The following is a 22,945-nucleotide window of genomic DNA, read 5'->3' on the forward strand; positions in this document are numbered from 1 at the left end:
AAAAGGGAAATGCAGCCAATTTGTTCTACACTTTTCCTCTCTCCTTGTCTTCATTAAAACTGAACTTTTCATCTGCCTTGCAGATAAATGTTACGTGGGAATACTGAATCCATTTGGCTGCATTTAAATACAATAAATGCAACATACAGCACTGTACTGTATATGTGATAAGGGTCATATTACCCAGGGCTAAGAAACAAAACATGCAATGTAAAAAAACAAAACAAAACATAAACACAATAAATATTCTTTTTTCAAAAATGCCTTGCATCTCACATAAAAGTGGGAAGTCTAACTGCTCTTTGTCTTGTGAACAACCTTAACAAAGTAAAAGCACTTAACCTGTGACTTGTGTAGTCTTTCCCTTTTGATTTGGAGGTTTGGTCACCTCATAAAAGGCCCCATAAAGCTCTGACCTAAAAACAAAACAAACAAACAGTTACAAAAAAACTTTTTAGACTTTACCTGTACACTGTAAGCACTGTGTTTATTTAAAAAATGATATGTCAAATAAAATGGATGCACTCCATCTCTACCTATAAGTACAGAAACAGTAATTTCAAACATCAGCCCTCTAGTGGCAGGTGAACCACACAGCAGGCCCCTTCTGCTCCACATGTACCTATAGCCTAAATCTAACGTGACTTGTGTGACCGGGAGCCATTTACTCAAGTACCATGATACTGTCAGAGGCAGATAAGGGCAGACTTTACAGCACGGCAAAGATACGGAAATGGTGAGGGAAAACAGAAGAGGACAAAATAGAAATTACCCATCTTCAGAGTGTTGAAGCAGCAGGATCTTCAGGTTAGTTGGAAGCTCTGCAAGGATGTTTAGGTGACCAGGATAGATGGTCAGGTGACTGAAGGCCTGCAAACCAGACAGTCATTCCAAAAGCACACATTTAACAGTGTATTATACATAGAGTGTCTTTGAAATATTTTTTCTTTATCTGATTGAATTAATTTTAGAAAGCACAGGGATTATTGGCCTGAAAAGAAAATGTCAATGCTGACTGATGTTGACATTGTGTTTATCGGGACATTGTCCCGATAAACACAATGTCATGTTATCAAAATATAGTTACGCTACCAGGGTCAATTATTGGTCACCAATTCATTTGTATTGGCAAAATTAACATATTGTGTTAATGTTAGTGTGATAATATTCCAAAAGACTCATCTGCCTTTTAGGGGGCAGCTTCTTAATGCATTATGCTCACAAGGCTACAGATGCCACCAAGTTATCCTGCCTCTACTGTACATGCTGGTGTGACATAAAAACTTTTAAAATGCATGCTTGCAACTTGACTACTCAGTATGATTTTGGAATCCTACTGTACATTCAGAGCAAAGGCCATAACAGCACCAATATTGTGTTCCCCATCAAGGGAATTTACCGAGCTGCATATGACAGCATCCATAAATCATGAGTGGGGGGGTTTGGTGACCCGGTACCTTGGAGAGGCTACTGAGGGAGTTCTCCACTCCCTTTAGCATGCTGCTGGGCCTCTCATCCTGAGAGATGAGCAGTTTCCTGTGTAGGTTGAGCAGAGCAGAGAGCTGGGACGCACTGGTGTCGGCACAGGCAGAACTTAGAACCTCAGCCATCATAGCAACAGTGCAGCAGCTCTGGGAATAAAACAGAGGATGGATGAAGGAGCTCCTGGTGAGAGCGGGAATTATAGTAGGTGATGATGTCTTGAAGAATACTGTTAAGTTAGCAAAGATGATGTGTGCGTACAGATGCAAAGGACTGGATTGTGACTGTGCATAGAGCAACCTGCATCCAGTGGCAGCCTATTTCACACAATGTACCATATGTGGAACTTTCTACTCTGTACATGGGCATGTGACAATTCTACTCTATACTAAGGAGAATGCCTGAACACCCTGGCAGTGTAGTAACAAATGAACAAATGATCTGATGCACAATACCTGAAACAGGGCAAGATATTGACCTGCCGCTGCAGGGTCGGACTGACCATGACACTCCAACATGTTGAGAGAGGCATCAGCCAGAATGGAGGACAGCAGCCTGTGTTGGAGACACAGGCTGATGGCTTCAGCCAGTGCCTTACTGGCCTGTGCCAACAGCTGCTGGGCTCTGTGACTCCTCTTCATAGACACACAATACAGGCAAATTAACATCCCTGTACACTATACAGATTAAGACTGCATAATCAATCAATCAAACGTACACAGGTACATTACAAGCATGTTACACTGCATATGTAGATTACAATACTATCATACACTGTCATACGTCTCTGTCAAGCCACCTGTAAAATGCTCACAAGTGATGGGGGACAAGACAGACAGTCCTCTTTGCCTTCAAAACAGGTTCAGGTGAAGCTAACATGAGGCTTTCTGCTGGCTTCTTAGGCCAAAATTCTCAGTTTTTGTCTCCCTGGGCAGTGTTTCCTGAGTGAGGAACACAAAGAGGGAATTTTGTAATAAAAAAAATGCGACTTAGGAGGATATCAACTTGATTTTTCTTACTCAGCCTGCTGAAGCCTCAAATTAGCTTCAGTTGAATGCATTTTAATACGGAGTGAGGATTGTGGATTTTGTAGGTCATCTCTTTCCCCGGAATTACATCAGGACATGATGTCTTCACATCTAGTACTGACAAGGGGAACAATTACAGTGGCCAAATACTCAACCTATCCTTCAGGTCAAACTCCAGATTTTTTCCATCTTTTGTCATCTCTAAATGTAGCTAGCTTTACATTACATGTACATGTCAATGTCAACACCACAGTGGGACACAAACATTACAGCTTTCCTATAGTTTCAGTAACTTCATCAGAACTCACTACATTGCATCATTTTCACTGAAATCATCATCAAGACTAACTTTTTTCTTTGCATACAAAGAAAACATAAAGTTACAGTATTTTTTCTACCATAGTTTAAAAACATTTATTTTCAACTGGAGTGCCACTGTTATTCATACCTCTAACCTGTTTCCATGGTTTTATTTCTTTCAATGAAACTGACTTGACATTTAAAAATCTTGTATTGGCCTGTTAAGTCCAAACACGGCCCCGTGCCTAACTTTTCTAGCCTTTCTAGTATAAACACCTCTCTGTCAATGTGCAGTTCAGCCAGGTGATTATTCCACTCACAGATTATTGGATGCTTTGTTTTTACATTTGTGAGCAAGATATTTCAAAGTCATTTGAATGCACAGGCTATATCAAACCTTTATGATTAATGTTTCTTCTTAGAGTTCATCATGGCAACAATACTTTCAAGTCCTCCAGTGGCAAAAGCACAATGAATGAACTGATTAAAGCTATATGTTAAGGCATTTATCTCATTCTAATACGATTCAAACAGCATCTAGATATTAGAAATGGTACATTTTGTATCGCTATACAGTACATAATCTCAGGCACCCCAGTGAAAACTCAACTTTAGAACATTATCAATTTAATCTTACTTAATATTCCCAAATGTTGCCACATAAATAATACATTGCCCCCATTTTGTTCTTCACCAAGTTTAATGTGGACAGTAGATCTCTGCACTGACTTTCAATATAAGAAGTATGCAGAGTGCCCCGAGATTTACCTCTGGGGGATTTGAGATGTGATGTGAACCTCAGTATAAAGACCTTAGATTAGAGATGAGTCAGAAGCGATGGGGTCACTTGTCAGGAGGTATGTACCTGCAGCTCAGCACTTTTGGCAGAGGTCACCCTCGGCTCTCTTCTGCCTGATCCTCTGTCTTTCTCCTTCTCTGAATCCTCGTTCTCCACAGAAACAGCTTTCGGGTCAGACCAGGCCCCCTTCTTCACAAAGTTAGTTCAAGATCACAGAACAATAATCGTGATTAGTATAAAATCCCCTCATGATCACAAACCATGAAAACCTAAGCTTTTCTGTCTTAAATTATATAAGCGGATATCCATCTCTCTAATCCCTTTAAGCTTGTCACCCCGTGTAGCAACTTTTTCCAGGTTATTGTCCACTGGTGTGTATGTGTGTGCATGTGCCCCTTCATCAGGATTCCCAAAAGACCCACAAATAAAATCCCCCAAAATTTCTATGACTTTACATAAAAGCACGGTCAAAAGTTAAGTGATTTCTTTCTGGTATGTTGTTTTTGCAGTCACAAAATTTCTTAAGGCATAAACAGTCTGGAGGAGATTTAAAAAAATATCTTTCAATTTCTAATCTATTTATTAAAGTCTAAAAGGATTATGAAGTATTTCTGAGTGAAAGAGAATAGGCAGGTGGGACCTAATGTTGAGAGGAATTCGATCTGAACTTTGAAAAGTGGGAGTGTCATGACCCGATGCGCCATGCTGCTGGCTAGCTTACTAATAAATCTTACATCTGTGCTGAAAATTGATTTATAGGTGGATATCAAGATATTATTGGTAGAAATTGTTTTGTTCACATTTGCCTATGTAAGTACACAACATATTTTGTTTAACAGGAGGAAAACATGCTTGGATTTCCATATAAGATGATAACAATGAAATTGATTTTTGTGCATTTTTTGGGACATATTAAATAGGAGCATTATATGTCCATGGATGTGATCAAAATGTGAGACGTGATAAAAGGGTTTTACAAGGCATTTTAAAAAGTTTAATCTCAACTTTAAACTTCTTGATATTCCCATGTGATTCTCTAAATAATGTATTTAATTCCAGCTTCCCATCTGGAATACAGTGGCTGTAAGAATCCTCTATATAGCAGACATGCATACATGAAAAATATGCGTAAATGTTTATTGCGATCAATGTGCTGTCTACCTGTTTGTGTCTGTCCCACAGAGCACACAGATAAGTGGGATCCTCCTGCACAGCCAGCAGTCTGAGGTACTTTCCCATTAGACTCAGGCAGCAAGCTTTGGTCTCCATGTTGTCCGGAGGGTAAGAACTGACTGTGGCCAGCTGGCCCAAAGCCACTTGCCCCAAGGTACTGCCCACACTCAGCCACTCCTAGACACCACACAAGGAAGTTAAGGTCAAATGAGGAGACAGATCACAAGCAATGAACTTATTTTAATATTGTCTGACAAACTGTATTCACAATCTCTCTTTTTTCCTCATTTTTACAAGGAAAACCTGCAATAAAAGGATAAGTGGTATCTGTGGACATAACAATAAGTAAGTATTCTAGTTTTACATTTATCATAAATACTGATTCCCTGTGCTATGAGGACAGACTGAGACAGAAAAAGAAGAAGAGAGAATGAAAAAAGACAGGAAATGGGAGAATACATAGAAAATGACTGAAGTATATAAGCTCTACATGACTACACTATTCATAAATCAGTATGAGACCATAAGCTCGAGCTCATGGATGACTACACTGCTCACACCTTAAAGCCCTTCTCAAGCTCACAATCTAAACTATTAATATTAAATGAGAAATTTCTCATTTTGAGTTCTGGGTGATGCAATTGCTAACATCTTATCTGCATGTCAAAACATATGCTGACTGGCAAAAAGTGCATTCAGAATTATGTAGAGTAACTGTCACAAGGTTTAGGTCAGTCTAATTTGTACATGACTCAAGATCAAATCTTAAGTTTCAACATAGTATTATGAGGACTACATGTTGCATTGAAAGCTGGATAAGTTCGCTGTTTGCTTGAGAAGCTTTAGCTTAGATGGAAGTCGAGTGAATGTATGGTAACTCATGAACTTTTCAAATCTTTTATGCACAAAACTTACTATACCAGTCTCCTAAACCCAGTACTCCAGTACACTCTTTAAACAGGTTATATCCTGAGCAGAGGTGCTGGTTTATAAACATCAGTGAGAAGTCAACTTGGACTGATGTCTTAGTGCTGCACTTGTTTGCACTTGCTCCCTGAGCTCCCTGGATGTGTTGTTCCTGGTTGGTCCTGATTCCAAGGTACAAATTTATACACAAAGGTGAAAAGAGTTTTGCAGTTAGGGCTCCTACACTTTGGAATGACAGTCTGAGCCTTGTAAATGAGATACTTCACCTTCACAATAAAGATATTTCCAGTTAATGCTCTGTCTAACCTGTTCTATAGAGTCTGGCTCAGGTGTAGAGCATGTAAATTCCTCCAGTGCGATCTCAGCAGGGGTCTTCCCCTCTCGTGCCAGAGCTTGGCGTTTCTTCTCAGCACAGTGCTCCTCCAGCATGGCCAGACAAAATTCTGCCAGGGTCAGACGCAGGCGAAGCAGCCTCTGCATGGCTGTCAGTGACAGACCTTGACTCTGACAAGGACGAAAGAACCAGCGTGAAAACAAATATGAGAAAAAGCAATCCAAATTATAAGCACACATGCAGTAAATCACAAAGAGTAGAACAGACCTGAAATATACACATCAGCATGTATGAGACAAGGACAAGCTCAAACAAATTATGTTTCAATGATAAAGAAAACTCCACAGCAAACACCTTCTCTTCATTATAATAAAAAGTGTGACTACTGTTTAAATGGCAACTAGAAAACAATTATCCTCAAGCTGTGGGTTCGGGTGTAAGATTGGGCTGTGATGATGAGTTCACAGACAAACAGCAACTTAGGCAACATATGTGATCATTTTACCCACTTTGTCATCATATCCACATTACTGCTGATTATTTATGGAAAGTGGAAAATATGAAACAAAAGACAGACCAGCTCATGAGGATGAATAAATGACTACTATTTCAGTGATTACATCCGCTCACTCTTGTTTCCAGCGCAGGTGGATGCCAAAACTTTCTAGTGCAGCAGCACCATCTGCTGAAAGCACACTGTCACAGTCCATCCTCCAATGAGTCAAACATCGGTGCAAGATTATATCGAAAAACTCAACAGAACAAGAATTTGCAGCAGGTGTCAGAGGTGTTCAATCAATCCTTCTTTCATGATTCCATCAACATGTAAATCCAGGCGGCTGTCAGTGTTATGTCAGTCCATCTCTGGCACTGAAGCCCCCAGATAACATCATGTGCATTAGAGCTTGTATGGCGTGTGGATAAAATATGATCCTAACACCCAGCTGCTGTTGACAAGTAAAAGTAATGAAAGCTTTATCTTTTCATGTCAAAACATTTTTGAACTGTGGCTTGAGATATAAACAGCAATACACACAGAAATATTTTGCTAAGACATCACACAGCCCAGAACCTCAGAATATGACAGTGGCACAACAGGGTCTTAATAACTTCATGCAGCTGCTTAATTGTGATTGAGGAAATTAATGTGTGGATAACACAAACAATGTCTCTTTCTCTGTCATTAAGCCACAAACATACTTTTCACAGGAGAACCAAAACTGGTCAGGAACTTTTTTAAGTAGGATAAAACTTTTTTCCATCTGCACATGTTAATGGGCCAGCAATTTTAGCCAGAACTCAGCTTCTGAGCTCGAGTGTAACAGCCAAGTAAATGCACTTACACAGGATTTTTGTGAGAACACTTTTTTCAGAGGACATCATCACAATGAAAGATGGATTTTAAAGGAACATGCATGCATTTCATTTACCTCCTCCCATGAGGGAAGCAGCCTCTGAGCATTCAGCACCACATGCTCCTGCTCTGTGACAGCTAGCTGCATTTGGGAAAGACCATCGAGGAGGAAGCGCTGTTTGTCCTCTCTGTCAGTAGCATGGTTGGCTAGGATTCTTCAGAGCGAAGACACAGACAGTTAAAACAAAGTATGAGACAGACAACAAATGTTCCAAGTCAAATACAGTATGCAAGAGCACACTGGACCTCATACAAGAACCACTTGTACAAAGAAATCTGTTTTTTTTTGGGATAGGTACAATTATTATAAAAGAAATTTGTGGAATTAACAATTTTTTTTGTACTTAGAATGTTCCCTTAGGAACTCTAAAATTTAATTAGATTTTCTTGGTATATTCCCCTGACTGCCTCACATTAGTTATGGACTGCTTTGTTTCAGAAAGACATTTTTAAGCATCTAACTTCATGTAGCCCAAACCATTCCTTCTATATGTCTGTTACAGTACTGCTGTGAAAGCAGCTGTTGAAAGCTGTATTATAAATGTTTTCTAATTTTTTCGGGTCCCCTGATATGACTACTGACACTGATAAACTGACTGCATTTTTTGTCTGCTGATTTCTGACAGCAGAACTTGTTTCATTACAGTGTAAAGATGTTTGGGGTGGTAATTATGCTAATAATGAAATCTCAAAAACGTTCACCTATTCATTAAATGATACAAGTGATTTTTAAAAAGTATGTCCAGTAAAGAGAGTTTTATGAATGCAACTTGTAACACTTACATGAAAAGTCCCCACAATCCTCATAAAACCCTCCTGCATGTACCCAAGTAAAGTAAATATCGTATTTGTATATGGCATATAATATAGCTTAAAGAATATTCCATTTGTAATAACATTAACAAGTCTGGAGTAACTCTGTCCGACTAACCTCAGAGCATGTGCGTACTCTACATGTGCCTCTGCTGCTTGTTCTCTATAACTGAGTTTAGAGAAACTACTGGCACACTCTCTGAGTGTATCAGAGGCAGCCATTAGCCTCTGGACAACGTCGGTGCCGAGTGTCTCTCCAGGTTCACCACCACGAAAGGCATGTATACATTCAATGGCTCCTCTGGAACACAACACAACCTTACATTAGATTACACCAGGATTACATCCATACCCAGTGAAGTTACCACTTATCTGAGTGTGTCTGTCTAAACATTTAAAACATGACATTTAAATGAATAACAGTTACAGGTTGAAACCAGGCTTAGCCAGTTGACTTTTCTTTGGATCAAATATCCATTTACAAAGGTGGGGTATTTACTTAAAATTTTACATCACCACAATTTTCAGTTTAGCAAAGTATACTTGTTTGTAGTCTCTCACACTTCATGTGTGTCCTACAAGAAAGTGGCACAGAACTTGCACCTGTTTTTTCCCAGACGTTACATTTCAGGTGCAGTTTCTTTTGCCACAGTGATTAGTCTGTGGTGATAAATTCAGTGAGCAGCTATTTGTATGGATTTCCATTGCCTCCTCTCATATTTTGTGCCTCTGACCAGGAACATTTCATTACAATTCATATGGCATTAGGCCAAACACACAATTTTCAGCAGTTCTGCTTTTCTTCCACTATATTGTAAAACCTTGGTGGAATCCTTTAGTACTGGAAAGACAAATGCAATTGACTATTTAGTGCTTAAAAAGGGTTGCAAACCCTTAGTAAACATTCCCCAGATAGTGGGGTGGACATATTTTATAAAAACAATAGGTGAAATTGATGCATGTGGGTTTAGGAAAGACACTGGAACCATTGCAATACATATGAAAAGGATTATTTATAGGGTGAAATCTGAAAATCAATATTTGCTGATTATTACTGTGTACATTCTTCTATCCAAACTAGATAGTGCAGCTTAAACATGATAAAGAAAACAAAGCACTAAAGTTTATCTTAATAAGATTTACACATTTAGCACATTTTGTTTGACCACGGAAGTTTGGGAGTACCTCATCTCTAAAGAGGTGATCAGGAATGTGATTTCTGGGACTCGATTTACCCGCTGTCCCTGAACCAGCTTCAGAGCCCCACAGCCTTGTTTTATAATCTGATCAGTCTGTGAAAGAAAACAAGGCATGAGGAGAAAAGTATGAACTACCGTACAAAAATAAGGTAATTATACAGTGGGGGGTTGTTTGAAGATAGTGATGATATACCTTGGTGTGTGCATCTTGGTGTGTATCATGGTCTCTCTGGCCTACTACAGCTCTGATCTTGGTGAGGGTGAACTGGTACCAGAACTCCTCATCCCCACCCAGGGCTTGGGCTTTGTTCAGCAGGATCAGAGCCTGGACATAGTTCTGCTCTTCACAAGCCAAAACGGCGAGACTGAGCAAACTTCTTGCCATTGCTTTCTGATCTCCAAGCTCCTGAACAGACAGAATATGAAAAGGAGAGTTACATGGAGTTATAATGGAGAAGATAAGAACCATCGCAGTAAATACATCTAATATTTTAGAATAGAGAAAGAGTGTAGTGTACCACTCAAAGTTAACATTTTCTTTCATACAACTGTATAACATATTTGTAAGTATTGTACATGTATAAAATGGTTCAGTCAGGTATGCCAACAGAGTAAAACAATGTTGTTCTTGACTCCATTTTACTGTCAGACTCACCATAGACACGAAGTGGGCCTCTGCCAGCAGCTGCCTGGCAGGTTGATAGAGCCCCATGCTGAGGCAAACCTCAGCTTTTTCCAGCCAAATATCCTGAGCGCACACATCCATACTCTGTTGCTCAGACTCCACCTTTTCATCCACCTAGATAGATGATTATTTAAAGCTGCCAATGTATTAACAGGTTGGATATGACAGAGTACATACATATTATATTGTATTGACTGTATACATACACACCAACATGTGAAAAATGTGTGCATCAGAAAAAAAACTCCCTTATGGGCCCTGCTAAAATCTTATTGTAAGTTTATGAGATGAGCCTTGTGGATTTCAATATAAAAGTCACAGTAACGAGAAGGCCACTCCAGGTTGATGAGACATGTAATTTGACTGTTGTAAACCTAATATCAATCTGCCAGCAGTCAGTGTTACACTATAAAAGTTCTAATTACAGCATAAAGTAATCACTTGTGGGCACTTACCAGTCATTCTCTAAGACTTAATAAAGGTAAATTAGAAGTAATTCATTTTAATGGTAATTTCTTAAACTTATAAACCCTTAAGAATATGGATCACGTGACGAAAAGTTTGAAACAGATACATTTATTTTGAGAAGCAGGCTGACCTGATTGTAAGCTTTGTGTAGACCTCTCCTCTCTTTTGAAAGAGCAATTGCTTTGCGGCACCTGTAATCATGAACACTGCATCATAGGTCATTGAAGCAAAATGTACAAACATTAAATCTTTACAGCTGAGCTGACTTACCCCATCTGCTCTTGTTCTTGGATTCTACTCAGACTCAGGAGCTTCTCCTGATATGGTGAATATGTCTCCAAACCCAGTCGACAACAGGTCCTCACAATTCTAATTGAGTGAAAAAAGAGCAACAAGGAACATACAAAGTCACTACATAAAGTTAAATTATTAAGCATTCATAGGATTTCTTAAAGTACTCAATTGCACCACAAGATGTACCACAGACGTCACTTGGGGCAATTTTTCAGATTTTGCACAGGTCCTTCTAGAGCCACAAAAGCTTTTACAGAACATTTCTCTCATATGCAGTAATACTCCTCAAGATCTTTAAACACACTTGAAGTTTCTATTTAGTTTATCAGTGTTTTTACCTAAGTCGGTAGAGGTCTGAGAGGCTCCTCCTACCCAAAAGGTCATTGGCAATGGTCTCACATAGATGCAGTATAGGCAGGGTCAGGAAGTCAAGTGAGAGCCTGTGAAGCTCTTTTGCCAGCAGGTTGAGATAAAACAAGCTCCGAGTCTAAAACCAAACAAACAGGGAAAAAATAAAGAAATAAGATTTTTTGTAATGAAGTTAATCCAGTCACGTCACATACTTCCATCCAATTCTGGTGGTAGATCCGTAAATTAATTATAACACATATTTAATTCAAAATTCTGGGGTTTCCAACTCTTCTCTCTAACTTCTCTTCTAACATCTTAATTTGATCCACACAGATCAATAAATGCACTTCCATTTAACCAGAAATGACAGCTTCTTAAAGCAGCACTGATACCAAGTCAATGCTTTTGGCAGCAGGGCCTTTGATGCTACATAGCCAGCGGATACAATCTCTGCTATCTTGACTGAAATACTGTCAGATACAAAACTATATATGGTAGATGGATATGACACAGATAAATGTGACAGAGAGGTGTGCAGTCTTGCCTGCTTTGTGATGCTGTGTGTATTGATACAGTGAGGGTTACTGTTGGTTCTGAAGATCTGCCTGGCCTGGTCCGGACAGATGTAGCAAGCCCAGTCCTTTGGAGTGGAAGGAAGTGTTTGATCCAAGGCAACAGGTTTAGGTCTCTCTTCTCCAGGGGGAGGCTGATCACACAGAACAGACACAGAATTGATATTTTGTTGTTATTACTAGTGTGTATAGTCAGCATTTAAAATTAAGAATTTAGTTCAGTAAATACCTGCTAAGAATATTTTACTGCCCCAAATAAATTATATAAATACAAATAATATGTAAATTTTTGGTGTTGTGTCAGATAGAACAAAGGCTAGTAATTACTGACACACAAGTAACTACATTATTCTTCAAAAGTTATGACCTCATGTTGTATGTTATACACTCCACTAGGAACTGTGTGAATCAAATTTCAGCTACATGACCCACATCTTTCACTTTTTTGCCTTTGCCCTTCTCTTTTTCTTTTCTGGATCCAGCTGAGGGAGGAGGCTGGGCTGGGTGGCTCTTTGCCATCTCACTGGAAATCTCATAACCCACTGCCATGGACACCTGAAGTGACAAACAACGCGCACAGATTTATGTTCTGTACTTAAACATAATTCGGATTTCATCTACATTGTCAAATTACGGTGATAGCACAATCAAGTGAAGATGCACTACCTGCCATATTTGAAGTACAACGGTGTAGGCTCTGAGCAGATTAAGCTGGTGCTCAGGTGAAGTCTTGTCTGCCATGAGAGCAAGTAGAGTGTGTGCTCGTACAAGGCCTTCAAGGCGCCACACCTCCTTCAGACTAGACAATTTTTGTGTGAATGATGAGCCCTGGACTCCAATGAGGGACTCACATTTCACTGTCCTCAAATTCTTCTGTCTGGACTCATCCTCTGGAGGAAAGATGTACATATAACATTTAATGTGACAAAGAATTTAACAGCAAACAACACAGATACATAGGATAATCTGTCAGTATAACTGAACAGCAACATTAACATTATTTACAAATACAAAGGACAGTTATAGAGACACATTTCTCTGTAATTAGTTTAGACTTTTTCTTTTATTTGAGTGTTCGGTTTGTCTCTCAGGGAATATTAAATGGTGTTCACTGCAGGAGACTAAAAAGACTTCTCACAGCAGTCTTTTAAATACTGCTCTGGTATTCTCAGGGGGTAGCCACATGGGATCTTGAGAAATCTGTCTTTGTCCTTTTTCTCTGAACAATATTTGCTTGGTTTTAGTGTTTACACATGGTAACAATGGGAATGAAAGTACAAACACTGAATTCCATTGCTGATGCAACTATCAAAAACCTGTGGCATGGCCCTTTTTTGGATCAGACAGAGCAAATGCAATTCCTCCTAGAATAACCCAGTATAAAACTTCAGAGAGTGCCTAAAATGAAAGTACACAGGCATACGTGCAACCGCATACCCAGACTGAATCCATATGGCAAAGGACCCCTGAGATATCTGCATTTCCTGCCAACATGTGAACCTCAAAGTGAATTCTCAAAATCTGTTACCTTCTCCTCTAGATTTTTAGCAGTAGTATAATTAACAAAAACACTCGCCATTCACATTCAGCTGTGTCATGATACATTGAACAAGATGAGTCACTGAGTTCTACCTGCTCCATCTGACTGTTCAGTTTCCTTGTGTAGAAGGATGTCTATGGCCCACTGAACCTGGTGTTGGGCATCAGATTTGGGGAAGTTGTGAGCGTACAGCCACTCTCCAAACTCTAGCAGAAGGTCGACCTTCTGCCACTGAGTCTCTACACTCTGTTCACAAATGGCATTAAAAAAACACAAGGTGATCACAAACATTTTTGCAAAAACGATTTTCCCATTTTATTTGGCAATGTGTGGCCTGTTGTTCAAACTAAGCCAAACTCGTACCCTAAACAAGGCCTCTATGATAAAAATAAATGTAAATGTATATTCAAACGACACCTCATCAATACGAAAATTGTTCATCAGAATGTTCAGTAGAGTCACTTAAATGCATCAAATGCAAAATGCCATGAAAGCAAATAGCAAATATGCTTGGGCTCATAAACATTATCACTATCAGTTGAAATGAAACATTTTATCATGATAATGTTTTCAGATATATTGCCAAGCTCTAGACTTAACTAAGACCCAGCTGAGAGGCTCTTAGGAGGGGCACTCAGTCACAGTTGTAATGACATGCAGGCTCCACATGATGGTGCTGGAGACTTTCCTCGAAATATTGCCTTAGCTCATTGCATAAGGACTACACAAGGAACAAAATGATGAACTTCATGACCAGAATCTTACAACCCAACTGATTCCAATATGATCTACCTGCATTAATATGCTAATAAATCAGTTTTGTGTAATGATATAAAAATTGTGTCAAAACAGAGGTATTACCAGCAGAGGGGTGATGGATTTCTGATAGCAGGAGAGCTGTTGGGTTGTATTTCCAGAACACAGTGCCACCTGGTGCCACATTAATGAACAGCATCGGTCTCCTTCGTCTTCCAACTTCTGCACGTCCTTCAGTACACTTTCCCCCAGTCGTGCTTTTACCAATATTCGCTGTTTCAGGAGAGGTCTGGCAAAACAGAGGACAATAAGGTTTCTTTTTGTATTTCTGTCTATCTACATTTCCCATCCCTTTGATATCACACCCCCGACCCTCACTGTGTGATATTTCTTCACTCACAGTCGGTGTCTGGTGCGAGGCATGTCTCTGACAGCTTTGTCCAGGAGTTGCAGAGCACTTTTCCAGTCTGATTTATCAATGTGGATTTGGTGCAACAAGCTGTAAATGGCTGCTCTTAGGGTTAGGTCCTCCTCATCTACTCACAGATGCGCAGAAATATAGAATTAGATAACTGACCTCCAATCCAATGTAAGCAAGTGTGTGTTTACAATGAAATTATCAATGTAGGTCTAAGAAATTCAGCTGTCAAAATAGACAATCCAAATGCAAATGTCACAGGGCCCAAAGCTTATTTGTTTATTCTGGGACGAACACTTTCTGTGATGAAATCAAACATGAAGCCATCTTTAAGGATAGCTTCCAATAAATAAATAAATAAATGAATAAATAAATACTGATGGCCTATTTCAAAGTCCCTTTACTACTCACCTTTTACCTCATGTTTAGAACACCCAAGAGGTAGTGCTGTCAAGCCTTTCACTTTGCCCTGTTTCTGAAATATGAGGAGAAAGGATTAATATATAATGCTATCATCCTTGGTCATACTCAAAGCTCACTGATGTACAGTGCAAGATGAATTGCTCTCTGACCTTGCCATGTATACAACCCTGACCTCTTATCTATAAATCCAGAGCTCGCAACATTACTGAGGTCAGTTATGCATGTAAGGGAGTCATTTAGGTATTTAACAGGGATCACATTTATTTCTGTTAAGACGAGACACAGTTGGATGAGGTAGATTACACTTTTTTCCGGTCTTACTGTGGGTCACGGCACTGCTGAGGAACAGTGTTGAGATGGAAAGAACACCACAGACGAACATGATTCTGTATTCTCATGTAACTTGCCTTTAATTATGGATTTAAAGTTATTTCGCAGTTGAACGACTGTTTATCCCCCTGGCTGGATTGCTGTCCACAGGCAGAGCTAAGGAGATGTTTTCTCTCACTTGAACACACCCACAAGTTCTCCCCAGTTAGCACCCTCGAGAAAGTTTCATCAATTTCATCATCAATTATAGATAAGAGACCAAGTTTAAGAGCTGTGCCCCCTATCTTTTATGACAAACAAACTAAAGTTGTTTAAAAATAAAATAAAAAAGTAGGCCAAAATAGGAAAGGAGAAAAAAATAACAGGACATGAAAGGCCACTTCTGACTGTCATTCAATTCTTGTTTTGCTCCCTGTCTGTTCACTTTGTTCTGGTACTTTCTGGCTGAACTTTTGTCCTGTCAGTAGTTTGAAATTGAAAGTTTTGGGAAGGGCTTGTCTGATGCTGGGGCTGAGAAAGGGCTGCAACATTTCCCATAACAGAAGGGCAGACTCTGCGTTGCTGTGGTTTCCCTTGTTACCTTGCTGTTTTATTACTCTTTCTTAAGAGTTAAGTGGCACCACTAATAATGCTTAGTTGTTAAGCATCCTATAAATGCAAAAAGGTAATTGTGTGCGATATATGTAAGCCAGGTGCTGAATAACAAATTCAGTGTATGGAAAATGAAAAGTACTTGCACACTGAATTACAGCTCCCAAATATGGAGAGAAACATGCTGTATCCCTCTTTTAAATATCTGAACTACTTATGTATACATTCAAATATTATATATATGATTTCTAAATTGTATAACCTTTGTGAAACTATTTAAATTTTCTGTTTAAGTCATTTTGTGTGTGACTATATAGGATTTGTCCGATAACTTGGCCATGACTACAACAGGATGTCTGTGTTGTACAGTACATTGTCAGTTGTCATCTCGACCATTTGCCTGGTGAAGATCTGATGGAGTCCAAACATCACAGACATACCTTAAAAGCTTTTTTTATCTTTAACTAAAATAAACTGAATTAAAATGTATAGAAAATCTTACTAGGACTCAAGTTAGTATCGTAAAAAAAAAACATTAACTCGGGCTCCTGCTTACACACAACATAAAAAATTTATGGAATTCATGTCGATTAAAGTGAATGTGTGAATGGGGCTAAAGAGGGGTCCACACTTTTGCATGTTTAGTGTTGGTATGGACCAGAGCACTCAGGATCTTCTCCAGGGGCTCTCGGAGCTGCCATCTTTCCTCAGGAGTCTGTGTCAGGGGTAGACAAGTGTTCCAGTAATGCCTGACAGCTGTGAGACACAATGCTGGATTCTCAGCCTTTTCTGCATAGCTGTGGAAAAGAGAACATTACTAGTATGTATAAGGTAAGAAATCAGAAATGTAGAGAGACCAGACCAAGAGACTGTTTTTCAGTTTTAAAAAAATACTCTCTCCATCTCTCTCATTTCAATTTTATAGCTTGGAACTGCTTAAGGCATTAGTCAATATAAAAACTGACTGTAAACATCACCTGACACTGGAGAGAAGCACCTTCATAGCCTCTCTGTAGGTGTGAAGGTTTCCATTGGACTCATGGACTAAACTCGAACCCTTCAAACAAGTAGCACTGCTCAGCATCTCATTGACCGCAGACTGGCCATAGCTAGGGATGCAAAGAACAGTATTAGCTGTTGATCAAATTCAATAAACCAGAAAATCAATCTAAAACTGACATACCCTTGGAAAAGGCGAAACTGCAATTTAATTCAAATGTTGTGACTTTACACAAGGATCCTCGAGACCTACGTTTTTTTTAGCAAAAAATCATTATCGCTTAGTGAAAGCTTTATACATGCTTTTATCATGACCAGGCTTGACTGCTGTAATGCATTTTATGGTGGTGTTAGCGAGACCTCTCTTTCATGGCTGCAGTTGGTACAGAATGCTACAGGTCATCTTTTAACAGGTAAACACAAACAAGAACACATTTTCTCTGCACTGGCCTCCCTTCACTGGCTCCCATTAGGTTTTAGGACTGATTTTAAGATTTTATTATTTACCCACAAATCATCACACAAGCTAACTGTGGCATTTTAGAGACGTATGTCCCATCAAGGTATTGAAAAGTCACTCCTTGTTGTCCCACAATCTAGCTGAAGCACAGAGGAGGCTGCAGCTTTGCATTTGTACTGCCAAAACTCTGGAATGAGTTGCGGTTGCATGTTAGGCCGGCCATGGCACTGCCTATTTTAAAATCCTGTCTTTTTTATATTTTGGCTTTTATCTCACTACGAGAGTTGAGTTGCACTGATCTTATGGCTTTGCGTTCCTTGCTTTATGTCATTATTATTGCTATTGTGCGGTTTGATGTTTTGCCTCTACAATTTTTCTGTTTTTGTTGTTTTTTGCCGTATTTGACTGTACAGCACTTGGGCCAACTGTTGTTTTTAAATATGATCTAAAAATAAATTTGGACAGGATTGGAGCAATGCTTACTCATTAATATCACCTGCAATACTCTTGAATATGCACAAGATGTCATCTGCCCCTCAGCGGGCTTTGGAAGAGAAAATCTCAATGTGCTTTCCATAACAGAGCACATAGATTCATATCAAGTGCAGCCTCTTCTGCCCATTTTTAATCAATTAGGGAAAAACAGGCAGATCTACCTGAGCATATCTAAAATTCTCTCACTGTTTAAAGAAACTGTAATCAGCCAGCTACACTTACAGAACACAAGGCATGGTGTTGAGGCTCTGTGATGCTGCCTCCTCCAGCTGCAGAGCACTCTTGGTGCAGCACAACACCAAGCTGTGGTCGTTGGCATCGTGGCAGAAGGCAGCCAGCTGGCACCACACCTGCAACTCCACCACAGCATCAGTCCAGCTGCATTCAGAAGCCATGCTTGCCAGCTTTATGTGGGGAGAGAGAAGATGGGAAGTGAGGAAAATGGAGGTGGTGAGAAAAAAGGAAAGGAGAGGGAGTGTAGGCAAAGACGGAAGAGGGAGGGTGAGAATTGAAGGGAGGCAAACAGGGAGGGAATGAAAACAAGGGAGGAGAAATGTAGACGAGAGGTGGGAATTAAGTTATGCAAGCAGGGAATGGGAGAAAATTGGGAGGTGTGAGTGAAAGGAGGTGATTGAAGAGAAAAGAGAAGAAAAGTAAGGGACAGAAATGAAGAAATGATTGAAGAGGGAAAAGACAGGAGGCTGGAAGTGAAAGGGTGGAGTAAAGAAAGTAATGTAAGGAAGCAAAGGAATGAGGAGGTTGAATGGAGGCAAACAGAAAATGAAAGATGGGAAGGAAGGTTTAAATAAAAGTGGAAATAAGGGGAAAGGGGAAGGGAGCAAAAGGAGATGTAGGAGAGGAGAGAGTGAATGAAAATGTGATGAAAGAAAGGAGGAGAAAAGAAATCTTGGAAGAGATGGATGGATGAGGGACAGAGTGAAAGACGAGAGAGCGATTCTCCACAGAAAAAAAACCTCACAGCACACCTCATGTCAAAGAAATTGCTGATAACCTAAATCCAACCACAGCAAGATGATCAACGCAGATACAGTAAGTTGAAGATATTGACACGTAATAAAATGCAGACAGGCTCTGAAGGCTCATGGGTCATATTGGCATCTGTTGTTACCATCTGGGCAACAGACACTGTAGGAAAACATGATCAGAGAACAGTACATACTGTGGAGAGACGGGGAACAGAGAACTCCATATGCCCTGGGTTCCTATTGCATTGGAACATCTCCACGCCAACCAGCACACGCGTCATCGCCGACACTCCCTCATTCCTACACTGCAAATGGGGAAGAAAACAATGCTGAGCACTTCAGTGCAGTCCTCTGCTGAAAATACACCAATCCCTTAAGTTTAATTATAGAAAAGACATATACATATTACTATTTTCTTATAAATTATACATGGACCTGCAGTATGATTATCATATTGTATGTGTCCCAAATACCGCAGAGATGACCTCGTTGATAATGTATGACTTCCTATTGTGTGGAAAATGAGTTGATGAATGATTTATTGAGATTAGAGATAAACCCCCACTTATATTAACACTGCATTTCTTAATTTGCATGGCAAGAAACAAACCTCATTTAGCTGTGACTCAAAGCACATCAGGCTGAAGGGACTGATTTAGGGCAGGAAATTCTTGGCTGACAAATGGTCGTAGGATTATGGTGACTAATCAAACACTCCTAAATGACAAATTGTATAAGTGCTTTGCCCACATTTTTATCCCATAATCGGGAAATATGACATCTGGACATGATGACAGAGCAGCGGATACAATGCTGTAATATGGATGTGGCTGAAGTAACACCTACCACATCAAAAACATTAATAAAAATGTCAGCCATTATAAGCCTACAATCCAAGCACATTATAGAACAACTGTAAGGAGACCATAATTCAAGATACATAATGAATGTGACATGGCTATGTTATGACAATGAGCTATTTAGTTGTCTCAGTGAGAACTCATCCTCCTTCACATTTCACATATAGTGCAGTAAAAAGAATCCGAGCAGCCTTTTTATGTCAGATTTAGCATACATAGAGTATACCAGCCCCCTTTATGTGAAATAGAGAATAACTGCATATGGGGTTAGTTGTTAATTGTGGTTATTCTGTTTCAGTTATTCTCCATTGTTCTCATCACAAACACAGCGCTGCTGTGATCACTGTGATTCACTTGTCAGTCATTTTTCGATTATCGATCATGGCATCAATGATACGAACAGAGCAGAATTAAGTGAAATTCAAGAGTGAACTTTTAACCTCAAGAAAACTTTAACCTCAAGAGAACTTCCCTCTGTGGCGTTACCACATTCACTGTGAAAGTGCACATGCAGCGGTACAAAAAGGTGTTAGAAAAACGGAATCAGAGAGAATGCAAGAAGCAGCTGTGAGATGTGTGAATGCAAGGTGGGAAAATCTTTGTAACAGGGTAAAAATTGACAATCTCAGGTTTCATGATCCTGTAGTACAGTTTTTCAGGTGATGGCCTGGTTTGATGTGGTGTGTAGACAAAGAAGTATGCAGTAATTTATTTTTTATTTTGCATGCAGAGGTTTGAGAACACAGCACCTTGTGAAGCATGCACTTGCCATTTTGCAAAGGAAAAGCAGTTTTGGTGTTTGTGTCACCCTACTTTCACAAATGGGGTTGTGTTTCTTATGATGAATCAAAACAATGGAGAAAAACAGGAAGCAAAAGGTGCTGCAGATATTCCAAGTCAGTGTCTCAAGCATGTGCTTTGCGACAGTGACTTCCTGTTTACATAGGGAACATAATCTTAACTGAACAGTGCTAACATTTTAATATGTAAATGCCACATTTTATATCTTTAAGTGTTTATGGTGCAACCTAATTTAGTAAATCAATAGTTTGAAATTAGACAGTAGTTACTAAGATCTTAGGAAGGACTTTACACTCAAACTTATAATGGATTTATGAATAGCTGGATCAATCCTGCACTACGACGTGGTATCTTTTGAACAGTGAAAGTGCTTCAAAATGTTAGTTACGCCCTAAACATTGATTAGCAACCTAAAATGAAGTGCCATATATATTTTTGGGCTAACGCAGAGAATGGTACCTCATCTTTAGTGTCCATCATTGAGCCAATCTGTTGTTGCAAGAGCCTCTTGATCTGCACCCACGTGGCCACCACCTGCTTCCTTGCTGCGATGGGGACGGTCTCCCCGGGGATGTTGCAGTTGGATATAATCAGGGCGTCTTCACACAGCTAGGATGAAGTGTAGAAAACAACAATAAGCTTGCATTCTGTCAGCTAGAATTACTTGGTATGGTATTAGAAGTCTGAGAAGCTTAAAAAGTAGAACATGACATTAACATAGTCAGGATTATGCATAATACTAAATGATATTAAAAATGTGGATCAAATTGTCTATCAAATACCATACATTGAGACGGTATCTGTAAGATTCTGCAAACCCTGGACTTTTTCTAGCCCAAGGCCCTCTGCAAGCCTGTCAGCTGCAGACACGACAGACATACAAAAAATTCGGTAAGACTTTGTACAAGTCAGACACAGTATCTGACCCTGCTGTACTGTAGACTATTTATAAAAAATGTATTGGAACGGATCATTTTTTATCTTTGCTTCAAAAAGGAAACAGACACGATGAAATTTAGTTAATAATTCACTGATAAAGTGCCTTTCATCTGGAGTTAGAGCTGATATTCATGGAGGATCCTTTGAATAGAAAGGGAGGCAGGAAATAGAGTTTAATTGGCAACAGCAGAAAAGAGAACAGAGAAATCAGACTTCAGGGGCACAAAGAAAGACAGTCATGAAAGCTACATGTGAGTATGTATGCATGTGTTTGTGCATGCACGGTAGGATGAGTAATTGGTGTCAAAGGATGAACAGGATAACAAATGGTATCCTGAGTGTGCTTCAACTTTTCACCTGTGATGCTCAAACATCTGTCATGATATCATATCAAGGAGGCATCAGTGCTTCCTGCGAGGCCTTGTATTTCTTCAGTATACTACAGTGTATGAAGCCTGAACAATGCCCAGAGTGCTAAGCCTCAACATATACAGGGTGTTTTTTTTCTTGTGTTCTTGTCTATCCTGGTGAACCCAATCCCCCTGCACTTGAAGGCAGAAATACATTTGTAGAGGATGGGTGTACTAGAAAAGTAGTTCCTAACATTTTTCGGGCCATTGGCCGCCTATCCATTATCTAGATCCCTAACCGCCTCCTATCAGAACAAGAGTTTCCCTCTTTATTAGTGTTGATTACTATTTTGTGTTATATCAATAATAAATCATGTCAATTAATACAAAATAACAGATTTGATTTAACTGGACAGTTTGAATATTATTATCATAGTTGTATCACTAGTTTTTCAGGGAGCAAAAATGCCATTAGAATAATTTTAGGGTGTGTGAAAAAAAACAAATGCAAAGGTTAGAAAGTTGACATTCAAACTTCAATTAGATCACATTAGTGTTCTCAAACAGCAGCAAAAAGCAGGAGCAGCCTACAAAGGAAGAAGTGTGAGCATAAGCATATGTAGGCTAGCCTGTATTAGAGGCTTATTCATCTTAACTTTTGAATGATATAAGCTCAATTGCTTTGAAAGTTAGTGTGAATCTTCTCTACCAGTTTATTCACTGCAGAGAAGTTAGTTTCAGTTAGTTAAGTTAGTTTCCATAGCACATCTAAAGCCTTCAAGTCTAGTTGCAATACTTGGACTGCGTGTAGAGGACCTGGCTAAATCCCTGGTCAATGAAATATATTGTTAAGAAAACAAGAAGAAGCAGTGTGGTCTTCTCCCAGAGAGGAGGAGCAAATATTCAAGACTAAATAAAACCTTTTTAGAATGGTGCAGAGAAAAGTTGCAGTGGGATAAACACTCCCCGTCTCAGCTGGAATCAAGCTGGCTGATGTCACTGCTGTGACTCAGCTTGTCAGTTGGCTGGTTTTAAAATAGTGTTATAGTGTGTGTTGCTTTCATGGGAAGTCCAGCAGAATATTCCTCTCGCAAATTAAAAATTATTGCTGCTTTCAAGAGGAAGAAACTCTTAACTTTCTCCACAGGGAATACCAAG

The 22,945-nt window shown here is 39.4% G+C and overlaps 1 protein-coding gene across 1 annotated transcript in view; it reads right to left on the minus strand.

Moving 5' to 3' along the window:
• The window catches only part of cfap46 (cilia and flagella associated protein 46), a 52,196-nt gene that overhangs the window by 11,611 nt on the left and 17,640 nt on the right, over nt 1-22,945 (minus strand). The window contains exons 19-45 of the mRNA XM_084736280.1: nt 20,958-21,107; nt 19,032-19,142; nt 18,074-18,255; nt 16,875-17,006; nt 16,529-16,694; nt 14,965-15,028; nt 14,536-14,671; nt 14,241-14,424; nt 13,472-13,625; nt 12,506-12,729; nt 12,272-12,394; nt 11,812-11,973; nt 11,255-11,403; nt 10,893-10,991; nt 10,753-10,813; nt 10,125-10,268; nt 9,663-9,875; nt 9,456-9,562; nt 8,389-8,571; nt 7,474-7,612; nt 6,016-6,213; nt 4,771-4,959; nt 3,676-3,798; nt 1,938-2,117; nt 1,458-1,631; nt 773-870; nt 343-416 (exon numbers count right to left, since the gene is read on the minus strand). Of these exons, the coding sequence (XP_084592406.1) occupies nt 343-416; nt 773-870; nt 1,458-1,631; nt 1,938-2,117; nt 3,676-3,798; nt 4,771-4,959; nt 6,016-6,213; nt 7,474-7,612; nt 8,389-8,571; nt 9,456-9,562; nt 9,663-9,875; nt 10,125-10,268; nt 10,753-10,813; nt 10,893-10,991; nt 11,255-11,403; nt 11,812-11,973; nt 12,272-12,394; nt 12,506-12,729; nt 13,472-13,625; nt 14,241-14,424; nt 14,536-14,671; nt 14,965-15,028; nt 16,529-16,694; nt 16,875-17,006; nt 18,074-18,255; nt 19,032-19,142; nt 20,958-21,107 (3,919 nt within the window). The remainder of the gene's footprint in view (nt 1-342; nt 417-772; nt 871-1,457; nt 1,632-1,937; nt 2,118-3,675; nt 3,799-4,770; nt 4,960-6,015; nt 6,214-7,473; nt 7,613-8,388; nt 8,572-9,455; nt 9,563-9,662; nt 9,876-10,124; nt 10,269-10,752; nt 10,814-10,892; nt 10,992-11,254; nt 11,404-11,811; nt 11,974-12,271; nt 12,395-12,505; nt 12,730-13,471; nt 13,626-14,240; nt 14,425-14,535; nt 14,672-14,964; nt 15,029-16,528; nt 16,695-16,874; nt 17,007-18,073; nt 18,256-19,031; nt 19,143-20,957; nt 21,108-22,945) is intronic.

This window comes from Lutjanus erythropterus, chromosome 14 (assembly GCF_056507025.1).
Source record: "Lutjanus erythropterus isolate fLutEry1 chromosome 14, fLutEry1.hap2, whole genome shotgun sequence".
In the NCBI taxonomy this organism is placed as follows: domain Eukaryota; kingdom Metazoa; phylum Chordata; class Actinopteri; order Lutjaniformes; family Lutjanidae; genus Lutjanus; species Lutjanus erythropterus.